The 14,338-nt window shown below is 43.2% G+C and overlaps 1 protein-coding gene across 9 annotated transcripts in view; it reads left to right on the top strand.

Moving 5' to 3' along the window:
- The window catches only part of KCNT1 (potassium sodium-activated channel subfamily T member 1), a 202,345-nt gene that overhangs the window by 170,011 nt on the left and 17,996 nt on the right, over positions 1 to 14,338 (top strand). For all 9 annotated transcript variants that reach the window (XM_043498810.1, XM_038374838.2, XM_043498812.1 and 6 more), the window contains 7 exons: positions 843 to 1,059; positions 4,374 to 4,479; positions 7,094 to 7,266; positions 7,543 to 7,614; positions 8,370 to 8,504; positions 9,125 to 9,236; positions 13,875 to 13,976. In XM_043498810.1, coding sequence (XP_043354745.1) covers positions 843 to 1,059; positions 4,374 to 4,479; positions 7,094 to 7,266; positions 7,543 to 7,614; positions 8,370 to 8,504; positions 9,125 to 9,236; positions 13,875 to 13,976 — 917 coding nt within the window. The remainder of the gene's footprint in view (positions 1 to 842; positions 1,060 to 4,373; positions 4,480 to 7,093; positions 7,267 to 7,542; positions 7,615 to 8,369; positions 8,505 to 9,124; positions 9,237 to 13,874; positions 13,977 to 14,338) is intronic.

Below are 14,338 nucleotides of genomic sequence, written 5' to 3'. Positions count from 1 at the left end.
CGAGCAATGAAATTGTTCATTAGTGTGTATACATGTTTATTGTTTGGCTTCAGAATCAATGTCTCCTTGGAATTGAATAGGATAAACTCAGGCGTAAATGTTCTCCACATTTTCAGAATGGGTTGGTTCAAGTTTTGGCAGATGTTTTTCCCCAAGATTTTTATAAATCAAACCAATTTTATAAATTCCCAATGAAGGATGGAAATCTTGTCTGTCGATGGCTTTGGATGTCATTGTGAATGTGTCAGACAGCCTGAGAGGTGCAAATATTTCCCAGCTATACAGTGAAGGGAGCACTTTATATACTGATCATTACCCTGATGAACACAGATTCAGTTTTGCTCTATAGCAAACCTCGGTCAGTATAAGGGCTCGATCCTGCAAGGTTCTGGCCCTGATGCAAAACACATAAGTACATGCTTAACTTTAGGAGTGCAAGCAGTCCTATTGATACGGCAGAGCTAGTGAAAGCTCCCCGTCTTGTGTCTGGGATGTAAGTGTTTGGCTACCCTTTATATCAAGGTTCCATTTAGAAATTACTAATAGCTGTCTTAATTAAAGAGGTAACCAATTTTTAGAGTCCAATGGGTCAATAGGTTGCTTAGAACCATCTGTAACATATTATGCTGATGTGCTTAGAACCCTCAATAAAATGTCCTACTGATGTCTGTAACATGCTTATACCATCTACTCATCATTTATTAGCTGATTTTGTAGACTGTTTATAAATAGAACCTTAATACAAAATGCGACTGGATGTTCTTCCTGTCCTTTCTTCCCTGCAGTGCCATTGGATTTATTTATTGCTATTTATATTGTCCTTCCTCCCTCTTCTTTTCCAGGTACAGTAGCCATGGACCTGCAGAACACGGAATGTCGCCCTGTTAACAGCAGCAAGCTGACCCTGCCAGCTGAAAACGGATCAGGTAACAGACGGCCCAGCATTGCCCCGGTCCTGGAGCTAGCAGACAGCTCTTCCCTCCTGCCCTGTGATCTGCTCAGTGACCAGTCAGAAGATGAGATGACTCAGTCAGATGACGAAGGACTTACTGTTGTAGAGTGAGTTGCCATTTGAGAGCATCATCTCTTAATGTTAGTGTTGCTGCATCATCATAAGCAATCAACTCTATGGGGCTTGGGATTTTCAAAAGACTTTAAGGGGTTTATATGTCCAATTACCATTGTCTTTCAACTAATTCCGTTATTATTATTATTTCATTATTTATACTGTGGTAGTGAGTAAAGAGTCCTGATCATGGACCAGAATGGTGGTGGTTATAGAAACACATGCCAGAAATGACACCTGCCTCAAATTGCTTACAATCTAAGTACCTTGCGTTCCTTTGAAAACCCCAGCTGTGAAGTTTAAAGTTGGTGAGCTTGCTATGATTATTATTTACTATTTGTATTGGGATAACCTCTATTATTATTTATTTGAATTATTGTACCTACCTAAGCAAGCTGCACTTCTGAGCTGTGCTTTGAGTTGATACAATGAGACATCTCCCAACAATTTGCAATAAATACATATTCTTTGCGGTTTTTTGTTAATCCTCAATAATCACTTGTAAACGATCCATCTGAGTTTACCATAACCCTGTCTCTAAATCTAACAGTTACCATTGATCTTGTCTCTTCCTTCTTCAAAGCACTGGGCACACATGTATTCTTCTAAATCTCAATTTAATTGAATTAAAGATTCTCTGTAAAAAAAAGTTTGAGAGTTGCAGAAATTACTGGAAATTAAACAGAGTTGCAAGCCTATGTTAGAGCTACAGTAAATACTGCAGGTTGTTCAGAAGAAAGAAAAATTTAAAGGAGAGAAGTTTAGAAAGACAGGAATTGCCAGACTAGCTCAGATCAGTGGCCTGCTTCTGACAGTGGTCTGCACCAGTTGTTTCAGAGGAAGGTGCAAGAAACCCTGCAGAAGGCAGTTATTCAAAGAAGAAAATATTTGCGGTGCATAAACTATATTGGAGCTATAAAAGCACCAAGCTGCAATTTTTGAGCATGCATCTTTAAAAGCAAAGATCCTGTGCTGAAGGGTGCTACTCTCTATGATGCCATTGGGTAATTCGATCAACCCCAGGGTGGCAAGGAGAAGGAATGAGGAATCATGCCTAGAAGGCCCTAGCTAAAATACAGTCATACAGTCCTGCCTATATGGATTGGAGTTACGGAACAATAAAATCAGATCTAAGGGAATTTGCGATCTGAGCTGCATTCTGTGGGGTTTTTCTTTTTCATCAAGGGACACCTCAGTTAAATGTACAGCAATAAAATGATTTCATGTGGCAGCTGCTTGAATAATACAAATTAGGGATGGCGGAGATCTAAGAGGTAAGCTGTCTCCTCCAACTTGTAGCCAGTGCACAGTTGTTCCCCACAGTGTATTGTCGAATGTTTTTTCTGGTTTAGTTCAGGTGACCCAAGCATTGGTTTTTCTATCACTTCTCTTGGGTCACCATTCCAAAGTCTAATGTCTTCACTACATTAAGGATTTGCCACCCCCTAGCCTGAGTTAAGCTCCATCATTATAAAGTGCAGCTTTTCTGGTTTACACTAGTAGTTTGTACTACTGCAGTGACATCCGTGACTGAAGGCAGGAACTGGGGGTACATCCCTAAGGAAGACAAAGCCCAATAGGCTTCAGCATTAGGGATTTTTTCCTGCTTTCCAGCCTAAATTTTCCTTTGGTCAACTTTTCTCTTGACTACTACTTATATACTTGAGCTGCTAATTTACACCTGTATGAAACACACAAAGAAACAATTAGTCTGCCCTGAGATGGACAAAGGGAGAGCAGTGAGCTTGCTTAGCTTTGAATCAGGGACTTTTTCAGGTTAGGCACACCAGGCTGTTGCCTGCAGATGCTGTAAAAAAGGATCTTTTTTTTTATTACTGATAAGCTACAGGCCTGAGAGTTCAACAGTTAATACAACAGTAATTTGTATGTACAGTCCCTGGTTCCATGGGCTTTGTTCCTGATTGAGGCCACTGGGCACTCCCATACTATGAACGTTAAATGATACTATTGAAAGCACTTGCTAAGGCCTTGATCTTGGTCCTGTCAAAATCAGTGAGACTTTTGACTTCAAAGAGAGCAAGGCCAGTATTGAAGTGCAATGCAGGAGTCACCAGCGAGAACGGAAAAAAGGCCTCAGATCTGTGTTGTCTATTAAAATAGCCAGCAGGGCTCATCTTGGTATTTTGCATTTTCCAGTGGAGTGGAAGAACAAACCCAGTGAAATTATTTTACCCTTCACTGAAATCCTGTTGGCATAAATTAACCTCCCAAGAATAGTTTTTAGTCTGCTTCTGCTATATTGCTGTGGAAACTGTGATTGAACGTTATCAGCAATGACATGCTGAGCCGAGCAGAAATTATGTCAACGATGAATATGTTTATAAAACAGTGCTAGAGCAACACCATGCGGTCAGTTCGGTGTGTTCAAACATTAGCTTGTCAGACACTGACGGTGAAGCAGTTTTGCCTTATTCCCAGTTCCTTGCTTGCAGTTTTGGAGAAGCATCCCTTGACCTCTGAAGAAGTTACACTGAGCTAGAAGCACTCTGTGGACTTAGCAGAATTTCTCCACCAGCTCCCTTTCCTCTGCTACCTCAGGGGCAGGGAAGGGATTGTATTCTGCATTCTCCATCATTAGGGGAGTAAAATGTTGATTCCAGCTGCAAAAATATTAATTTAAAGTAGCAGTCAGTATTGCATTCATTTGTGACGTTGCTTTAATAAATCATTTGTGTGTGTGTGTGTGTGTGTGTGTTGGCTCTTACAAGATAAACAATTTGTGCAGATGCATGTGTCCACACTCACTCCAATTTATTTGGCTTATAATTTAACGTATACTTTTAATTACTTTGTAAGCTAAAAGCTTTCTATTCCTTCTGTTATATCAGGAACACAAATTACAGCATGTCCAGTATGTTTAAAAAAAACCCTCCTACAAATGTGCTGTGAGGTTGTGAATCTGTATCAGGCTTGGAACTCTGTGCCATTCTGTGAGGTTTAGATTTAAGATGTGGATTCAGGCCCTTTGCTGTTAAAAGCTGCTAGATGCCTTTATCTTCCACAGTCTGCTTAGTTCTCTGGCTGTCCATGAGAACAAAGTCTTTAAAAGATATTCCCCGAGCCTGGAAATGGCAAAAGTATATTCAAATAAACTTATTTTGAAAAATTCCTAGGCTGTTTTGGAAGAATTTATAAAACATCCTTACTGTGATCTGCATAAAACCATGAGGTTCCAGTGTTTCTAAACAGTCTGTGTATGGACAAATGTGTTTGCCAGGGCAAATAAGTGTTCCTTGTGTGTGTGCAAAATATACACATGCCCTGATGCATGTTGTCTCCTCTGCAGATATGTGAAAGGCTACCCCCCGAACTCGCCCTACATTGGGAGTTCTCCCACTTTGTGCCACCTTCTACCTGTAAAAGCCCCTTTCTGCTGCTTGAGGTTGGACAAGGTAAGAGGCTGCTGTGACAGTATTTAAAGGTTCCAGTGATGTTATTTGCACTTGCATTCATGGCAGGGGCTTGAAACACTTTACTAAGATAGGGCAGCATTATTACCTCCAATGGTGAGAACACAAGCCTGGGTGTTCAATTCCCAGCTCCACCACAGATTTTGTATGTGACCTTGGGCATGTCATTAAATGTGTGTATCAACTTCCCATCTGTAAAATGGGGACATTAGTATTTTCCCTAGTCCCAGGGGTGGAATGAGGATAAATACATTATAGATTGTGAGGAGATCAGTACGGCTATGGGGGCCATATATGCAGCTTAGATAGATAGAAGTGCAGTTACACTGGGTCAGTGATAGGGATGAGAATAGACCCTACATCTGCACATAGCCTCTTCGGTGGCTGCCAGGGGAATAGGTGTAATGCTTACCTGGGAAAACGAGAATGTGAAAACACCTGCTTCTTGGCAGCAGCTCCAGTGCGTGATCCAAAACGTGCCAGGCCAGTCCTGTGCAGACCCCACCGTGCAGCAGAATGAGTCACGCGGGAGCTGTGATTTGACACTTTGCCTGTCGGCTGGCGGCTACTTTGTGGCTTTGTAAAGTGTTTGCTTTCCTCACACTGTTATCTGTGAGAGGGCTGGCAACATTTTATTGAAAAGATGCAGGAGCTTCTCTAGTTTTCTGGGGTAAACTTTTCCTTTTAAGCAATAATTACATGGCTCTGTACTGATAACCTGGTTGTTTTTTGTGTATTGCACCTTGAAGAGCCCAGGGGATTGGTGTCTTCAGTGGCAGCTGCCATGTGAGGCGGCATGTTACAGAGCAGACACTGTGCTCATTCCCAGTGAGACTTTACTTTTGTTCTTCTTTTGCTTGTTTTTCCTTAATATAAGCTAACTCATTCTGAGGAGGGGCCAAACTAGTACAGTTTGGCTGCTTTTCATTGCCCTGCCAGTGAAATTTAGTCTGAAAGCCTGAATAATGGAGCCTGGCAGAGTGACCCCCATTTAAGCATTATCTTCCAGCAGCATGGAGCCAACTTATGGGCTCTCACACCTGTCGCCAGGACATCTTCATGCATCAGTCCTGCAGCTGTAGTTTGGTCAATTTGGTCTTTTTCAGCTAGCATAAGTTAGAGCAGCAGGTTAACGGGAGTGCAAAAGTAAGGTTGAAGACACCTGTGGGACACATACTTAGCTGGTGTGAATTGATGGTTCCCACCAGCTGAGGATCCAGCCCTGTGTAGGGGAACCATATTAGTTTTAACTTAAACTCAGAATTAGTCTCAGTGTCGTGTTAGAGGCTTGTCGATCTCCAGGCGTTGATCCACAAGGGAAACATCTGAACTTCAGGGCATGCCTGGTGGGATTCCCCAAAACCAGCTTTGATTTCATTGTTGGGAACTGGTCATGTAAAAACAGGTTTCAGAGTAGCAGTCATGTTAGTCTGTATCTGCAAAAAGAACAGGAGTACTTGTGGCACCTTAGAGACTAACAAATTTATTAGAGCATAAGCTTTCGTTGGCTACAGCCCACTTCATCAGATGCATTGAATGGAACATATAGTAAGAAAATATATATATATAAATATATATATATATATACATACACAGAGAAGGTAGAATTTGTCATACAAACTGTAAGAAGCTATTAGGCTAATAGCCAGGCTAAGAGCCTCTTACAGTTTGTATGGCAAATTCCACCTTCTCTGTATGTGTGTATATCTATCTATCTATCTATCTATCTATATATATCTATAAATCTTCTTACTATATGTTCCATTCAATGCATCCGATGAAGTGGGCTGTGGCCCATGAAAGCTTATGCTCTAATAAGTTTGTTAGTCGCTAAGGTGCCACAAGTACTCCAGGTCATGTAAAAAGGCACTTTCATGTTTCTGATCTAAGTCACTGGTTCAGACACGTCCCAGTTCATCTGTCACTGAAAGTTGTTACTCTCTGACAACCAGGGGTCTATGAAACAAGTCACTGTTCTTGTCCCTCATGGGCAGGAGTCCTTAGCGCTAAACCCACTATAATAACTGTCCTCCTTTTTAGAAGTCTCAGCTGTGAGACCAAAGACTGAATAGACCTGGAGACTGAACTCCCTGTGGGAGAATATCCCTGAGAGTCAGGTTCAAGGCACATGTGGGGCAGTTTGGGAGAGCTGGCATTGGGTTAGGCCTGGTTAGTAGAGAGCTAACCTCTCCAGGACTGGTTACTCTGATCCCTTCCCGCAGCACAAAATTCACTTTCAAAACTTAAAAAAGGAAAAATAGTGAAAGTGAGCCAGGATGTGGGACCATCAAAGCCCTCAGGCCCAGACTTGGAAGGTTGAAATTTGGATACATTCCAAATCATCTCTAGATCAACTGTTTGCAGGATCATTCTCTCATTCTGGAGGATCATGAGCTTCTGCAAAGCTCACAGCTCAGAGCCAAGCTGGCTCAGTGCTTTTGCCATGTCTGAATGTTAGAAAATTCTCCTTTCCTGGGGGAGAAAACAGCCTTTTATCCTTACTTTCCTAACAGTGTCAGTGTCAGTGTCAATCCTAACAGATTGGCAGCTCTATAGACTGATCACTGAGCCTCGGTGCTTTTCTGTCTCTGCACAGGGCTGCAAGCACAACAGTTATGAAGATGCCAAGGCCTATGGGTTTAAGAACAAATTGATTATAGTTTCAGCAGAGACTGCTGGGAATGGCCTGTATAATTTCATCGTTCCTCTCCGTGCATACTATAGGTCCCGGAAAGAGTTAAACCCAATTGTATTGCTACTGGACAACAAGCAAGTACTCTTCCAAAGTTGTTTTCCATTGCATCAGATCTTTCCTTGCATTCAAATGGATGTTTCATACTATGTATATATGGGAGGAGTTAAATGGGTGATTTTAGCATTTTTAATATAATACCTAAAATCTAATGTATCTGATGGCCTGATTCTCCTGTCACATCAGTTTTTCACCATTGACGACTGTGCATTCACTCCTGATTTATACTAGTAAGCAAGAGGAAAAGAAAATGCCCCTATCAATCTTCTTGCTGTTTGCCTCTCTTCTTCCAGGCCTGAGAACCACTTCTTGGAAGCCATCTGTTGTTTCCCCATGGTTTACTACATGGAAGGCACGATTGATAAGTAGGTGTCTTGTTTACAGCTATCAGTATTTACAATGTGTTGCAAATCAAATGAGAAAATAGCCCTGATTCTGCAGAGGAAAATTAAACAAGCAAAGGGATGCTATACTGCGAGTACCAGGCATACAATGACTCTGGCAATAAGGACCAGTATTTACCAAGAATAATTGGCTTCACATGCAGCGTCATACAGCCTAATCAATGGTGTGTAGCTGCTCCCATCCTACTTAGCTGATCCCCATGTTATAGGCATGGACAGCAGCAGTGAAGTTTGGATTCAGAGCTGAACTTCCCCAGGGCTTCAGGACTTCGGAGATGGTCTTCTCCATCTCTACTTCCAAGACAAGCACTGCTTTTCTATCTGTGTGTCCGGGTAGTTATGTGGACTCCCGTCACTGTAGCATTGGAGCACAACCATCTAGAATTAGGTTAGACTCTTTCTTACCTAGCAGACATATCATACATTTGATTTCTCGGGTTCTCTAACTGGCATAGCTAAAGTTGGGAGATTGTCACATTTTAAGACCCTGCAACTATACAATAGTTTGGGCTTCATCTCAAGTTTTTCCCCCTCCTAGAACTTGTTAGTCTGTACTGGACATGGTTATAGTTATTTCAGTAGAATTTTGCATGCACAGGATTGCCTGGGCATTTATTCTGTGCAAATATGTGGGTATGTTTGAAAACTATCATTCAGCATCTTATTTTCCAATGGATTAACACCTCACAACCTTTTGTCTTGGGGGATTGTTCCAGCCTAGACAGTTTGCTGCAGTGTGGGATCATTTATGCTGACAACTTGGTGGTTGTGGATAAGGAAAGCACAATGAGTGCAGAGGAGGATTACATGGCAGACGCAAAAACAATTGTCAACGTCCAGACCATGTTCCGGTAAGAAGCAGCTATGGGTTCTGCTCTGTCGTTTGCACCTGCCTCTCTTCTTATAGTATTTTATTTGTCTTAATGGAAGCAAAAGGCTCAGAATGCGCCCAGGCAGAGGGTGTGAGCTATCTGATGGGAGGTGCCTATATTAGCTGGCCCTTTCTGCAATGAATTGAACTGTCCTTGGTGTGCGTGGGGACTCTGCACAACGAGGGTTTGCAGGGTCAGGCATCTACAGGGGATATTAGGTCTGGGTTCCCAGGTTGGGCTCCTGTGTTTGACATGGCCTGCATCTGGCCCTTGCACGCAGGCATACTAGTTAATAAAGAGAGTCCTTGCACTCTATCCCCAACTTTGTGCATCGCCAGTCATGCTGTCGGTGTGCACCTATCGTCACTCCAGTTACTATACAGAATTAAAAGGGGGAGGGGTCAGTGAGGTGGTACGGGGGACGGCCTTGCTTGTACAGCTTTTGGTGCTCTAACCCCAGCCTGTTTCGGATCTCGGATGGGGCACAAGGCCGTTTCCACTCTTTATTTGGCCACATTTCAAAGCTGAAAGTTTTCTCCTCTCCACCTTCCTTGGAATGCACATGCATCAGACATTGACAAGTCTGCCTTCCATTGCAGGCTGTTTCCAAGCCTTAGCATCATCACTGAGCTCACCCACCCATCCAATATGAGGTTCATGCAGTTCAGAGCAAAGGACAGTTATTCCTTGGCCCTCTCCAAACTTGAAAAGGTAAGGAAGCCCCTTCACCCCGAGAAGGGTCTATGCTTTTCCTCCCAGGCGTGTTAGCTAACAGGAAGCCTGGTGAGTTCCTGCATGCCTGTGTTTGAAGGAAGGGTACTGTAATGAGTAATTAATTTACAGTTCTTCATAGTCCTGTGCTCTCCTGCTGTGCACTGCAGGCACCATAGTTAATGAACATCCATCCAGGATAATCTGAGACACGCAAATATGCAGGCAATTGACCTTTAGGGTCTCTGTGGTTCCTTCCTTAGTGCGACTAGCATCTGCACTCTTCAAAGCTGTCCCAGCTGTCGGTCTGATTTTAGTTACTCGGTACAATGCTCCCGCTGCGGTGGTGGGTTAAACAATTCTGTGAGAATAGACTCCTGCATGAAACTACATTCAATGTTTATATTACATATTTCTTAGGCATTTTTGTGGGGTAGAAATAATAGCTGATGGGAAGGGGAAACATTCAAAGAATAACTGAACCAGACCATTTGAGTGTCTGAGATGCTGCATTGACCCTGTCAGACTGCCATAACAAATTAAAGAAATAATAGTTTGTCACGGTCTTCTGCTGAGTGTGTGCCAGTCAAAACAAGGACAGTTGACATGTCTGATACTACTGCTTGATCTGAGTGCCTTCTCTTGAGGGGAAGGTAAAAGATTTTCATTTCTTTCTGACACGCACGCACGTGCGCACACACACACAAGTATGTTGTACTGCATTCATGGTGTTGTGTATTAAGGGTGGTTGAACCAATTCAGAGAGAATCAAAACCAGCATAAACTCAATGCTGAACTATATTTCCCACCTCCCCATCTCTCTCTGTGTTTTCCTAACTTCCTCATAATGACCGATCTCTATGGGCAATCTCTGAACTGAAAGGGCTCTAGGGGCTGTTCGTAAAGATCTGTCATAGAAAAGCTGCCCTGCTATACCTTATTGTCATTGTGGCTGATAGAGCATCTATCCAGTTACTACTGGGCAGATTCTCCATTGGAGAAGAGACCTAACTCTCTGCAAATGAACACTGATGTTATAAATAAGCCGCAGGGATCAGAGAGGACAGGACAAGTGGGCAGGGGCTCCATGTGCATCCTAAACTTCAAGAGAAACAGAAACGCCCGAAGTTCTGCAATGGACCAAGATGCCAAAGGAAGCTAAGGGATTCTCCCTCACAGGAAAACAGCTGAATCAATCAGACTTCAGTGGTGGAGTAAGTGCGAGGCTAGCTTTACTGCGAGAGATTACTGTCTTGGTAGGATGCAATTACATCAGCAATGAGTGTGCTGTCACTGGGCTGATGTGAAACATACCCTGTTGAGAAGGAGGATCATCTTATAGCTAAGACACTGGAGACCAGAGTTCAATTCCCAGCTCTGCTATGGCCTCACCATGTGACCTTAGGGAAGTCACTTAGCCTCTTTGTGCCTCAGTTTCCCATGGGGACAATAGCTCTATCTTGTCTATTAGACTACAAGCTCTTTGGGGCAGACACTTACTCTGTGTCTGTGCAGCCCATAGACTGGTGGGGTCTAGCAACATTACAGCAATACAAATTGTAAGTATCAGGAGCTTACATTGACTTTTATTCTTTTAAAATAACAAATGGATATAATGACATTTCTATTAATTTTATGGCAGGTAGACCCTGCACATGAGGTACACTGCAGTTTCTCAGGAAAGCTGTTAAATGCACTAGTGTTTTGATCCCCAGAGTTCCCTGTGGTGAAATGAGAAGCTTCATTCTCTCCCATCCACAGCCTTGCCTGACCATTATTACACTCTACATACAAGACTCCCTCTCTGACCACTTGAGGAAGCTGAGATTCAATAGCAGCTTTTATTAATTCTGAGCTGCACTCAGAGCCTGTTGCCAGGGGATCCAGGATTAATCTTAAGATCTGAGGTTTCGTGTTAATAATTATCTGAATGGCCCCAGTGTTAAGAGAGAGAAATTTGTCACCCAGTGCTAGAATTTGCCACCCAGGGAATAAAAGGTAATTATTAAGTTAACACAGTTTCAAGATAGCCATGTCTGCAAATGCCAGAGCTGGGCCCTTGTCTGTCTGTACTGTGGTATCCAACAGGGGGTGTGTAATGGATGTTGTGTTAGACAGTTAGACAATACAGCCGCTGTTGCCTTCAAAGGGAAATTGGATCTGAGATGCTGACTGCATCGGGCTAGAAAGGCAGGTCTGATGACTGCATTTGTACATGCTGCAAACCTATACTGCTTAAGGGAAAAATCTTTCTCCCAACCCTCCCCTGCACCCCCAAGTTTCACTGATCATGGGAGAGGAGAATGTGTAACTAGTACACAGAACTCACCTCCGTGTGTTCCATGCTGGGGGGATGATCAAGGCAGGAACTGACCAGTGACGCTGTGTTCATAGATCTGCTAGCTATTACACCCTGCATAATGGGAATGCATCCCTGTTGGACGTTGCTGCAGGAGCCCCCAGGGTGCAGCCCCAAAGAGTGGTTGTGGTGCTAAACTATCAGCAGCCTCTGGAGAATGGGATCCAACATCAGATCATGGCATCCAGAAACGTTGTTTGTTGCTAGCTGTGAGCTTGGGCTGGTGTGTAGGCTCCAAGATAATAGCAGCCTTCAACTGTCAGAAGGGGGGTTCCAAAGAGGATGGAGCTCGGCTGTTCTCAGTGGTGGCAGATGACAGAACAAGGAGCAATGGGCTCACGTTGCAGTGGGGGAGGTCTATGTTGGATATTAGGAAACACTATTTCACTAGGAGGGTGGTGAAGCACTGAAATGTGTTACCTAGGGAGGTGGTGGAATTTCCATCCATAGACGCTTTTAAGACCCAGTTTGATAAGGCCCCTGGCTGGGATGATTTAGTTGGGGATTGGTCCTGCTTTGAGCAGGGGGTTGGACTAGATGCCTCCTGAGGTCCCTTCCAACCCTGATCTTCTATGATTCTCACTTCACCACCTCTGCTGCTGCTTGTGCCTTGCTGGTTCGGGGACTCACCCAGGCACCTAAATGCGAGAGCTGCCTGAAGGAGGCCAATTATTTTTGTGGGGATTTTTTTAATTTGTTTTTTCCCCAAAAATTTCCTTCAGGGGAAAAAAAAACAATTTTTCAATGAAAAATACAAACAGGCCCCTTCCCCCCCTTTCCCGAACCTATGGTTTTCAAAAACCAGTGTTGGGTTAACAAAAGGCTTTTGAAAACTGCAAATCTAAACTTTTTACCCAAAACTTTTTTACCACAACTTTGCCAGTTTTCAGTTTTTGGTTTTTAGTGAGGAAAAATGGAGAATTCCTACCAAGAAGAAAATGTTCATTTGGATCAAAATGCCATTTTTCATCCAAAAAGTGAATCGATGAAAAAATGTCAACCATCTCTCTACTAAATTCAATGTTATGGCATTATTTAAAAGAAGGAAGAGCCCTGGCTGAAATCCCCAGGGGCTGGGGCTGGGGCTGTTGTGTGGCTTGTTTCTCTGAGCTCATTGCAAGCAGGTCCTCTTGTTTTTTCAGAGCCCCTTGGCATCATTGTTTTCACCATCTCTGCATGTGGCATTGCCCAGGGGACAATCTGGGCAGCTGAATACCTGTGTCTCCTCAGTTTTCTGGCCTGGGATGCCTTTTACACTGCTTTACTGGGGAACAGCCACTCCTGGCCAGTTAACACCCAGCCTTCAGCATGTAACTTGCTCCCAGCTACACAGCATTGAGTGGTGTTAGCTCACCACTCATGAATTACACTGCAGAAGAACCCCAGCAGATTCTCTAGTCCCAGAAATGTGCATCTTGTATCGCCCAGTACATTACTCGACAAAACAAACTCATAGGAAATCTGTCATTTCATCAAGGGACAATGATACATACCAGCCTCGTTATCCCAAACACACTAGTTAGTTAAAACAGTGAAACACATTTATTAGCTACAGAAAGAAAAGAGAGATTTTAAGTGACTATAGGTAATGAGACGTAAAAGTCAGGACTGGTTACAAAAGAAATAAAAAGATAAAATGCAAGCTAAATGCCTAACTTAATTTTAAAATAAGTGAACTTAAAAGCAAAAGGTGTTTCTCACCATGAGCTTAGGGCAGTCTGTACCAGCTGAAAAACCTCCCAGCCAGGACTCCGCCTCCTGCCCCAAGTTCAGTTATTTAAGAATTGTTGTCATGAGCAGAGATGGAGGAGGAGAGTGAAGTCAAGCGTTTTTCTCCCCTCTTTATAATTCAGTTTCTTGTGCTAGAAACATCCTTGCTGAGTCATGGTGACAAACAGTCTCTTATGGACTTGAGGTTTGAACTGTCCTTGTGATGAAATGCAAAATTCTTGTTCACACCTTCCCCAGAGAATGGCTGCTTAAGCAGGTGATAGTCCATTAACACCTGCTTGGGGGTGCCAGTGTGTCTTTGTGTCTGAAAACTGGTTTGGACTTCCTTTTCTAACTTGGAATATGTTACAGTAATGTTGTATAGTAAAATTTTGTAACTTTACATACCATGTCGATGCACACATTTTGCCAGAATAACAATGTTCAGCAGATTATGAGTTTTAAATGATACCTCACCAGACATACTTTGTACAAAATGTATCATAGTCTTGTAAAAGTGTTGAACATAATGGTAAAAAATGCCACACCGTGTTCTTTTCTGTCCATAGAAAGAGCGAGAGAATGGCTCCAACCTGGCATTCATGTTCCGGCTCCCGTTTGCTGCCGGCAGAGTGTTCAGCATCAGCATGTTGGATACATTGCTCTATCAGGTGAGAACAAGCTAACAGGTTGTGTGGTATTGCTGTGAATGCTTCAGAGGGCTAAGCTGCTTCTTCCTTGCAGCTGCTGGTGTATTAGGGTGGGGGTTCTGAACATGCATCCAACACCATATCCCTATCTATCCGACATGGGGTCCCCATCCAGAGAGAGGTCTTACCCTAATGCACGGGGGAAAGCGCTAGAGGCCCCAGCAGGGGTCCCTTCCTTTCAGTCTTCTGTGTTAGAGGATTCAGGTAAAACCTCCCAGTGGTTCCCCAGGCATTCATTGCAATCTCACTCATCCTCAGGACTCTGATAGATGGCTAGAGCCCAAGTGGGGTGAATTAAGACATGGAAGCTGCTTCCATCAGCT

The sequence above is a fragment of the Dermochelys coriacea genome, chromosome 16 (genome assembly GCF_009764565.3).
Source record: "Dermochelys coriacea isolate rDerCor1 chromosome 16, rDerCor1.pri.v4, whole genome shotgun sequence".
Lineage (NCBI taxonomy): Eukaryota > Metazoa > Chordata > Testudines > Dermochelyidae > Dermochelys > Dermochelys coriacea.
This window is presented reverse-complemented; position numbering and strand designations above follow the sequence as displayed.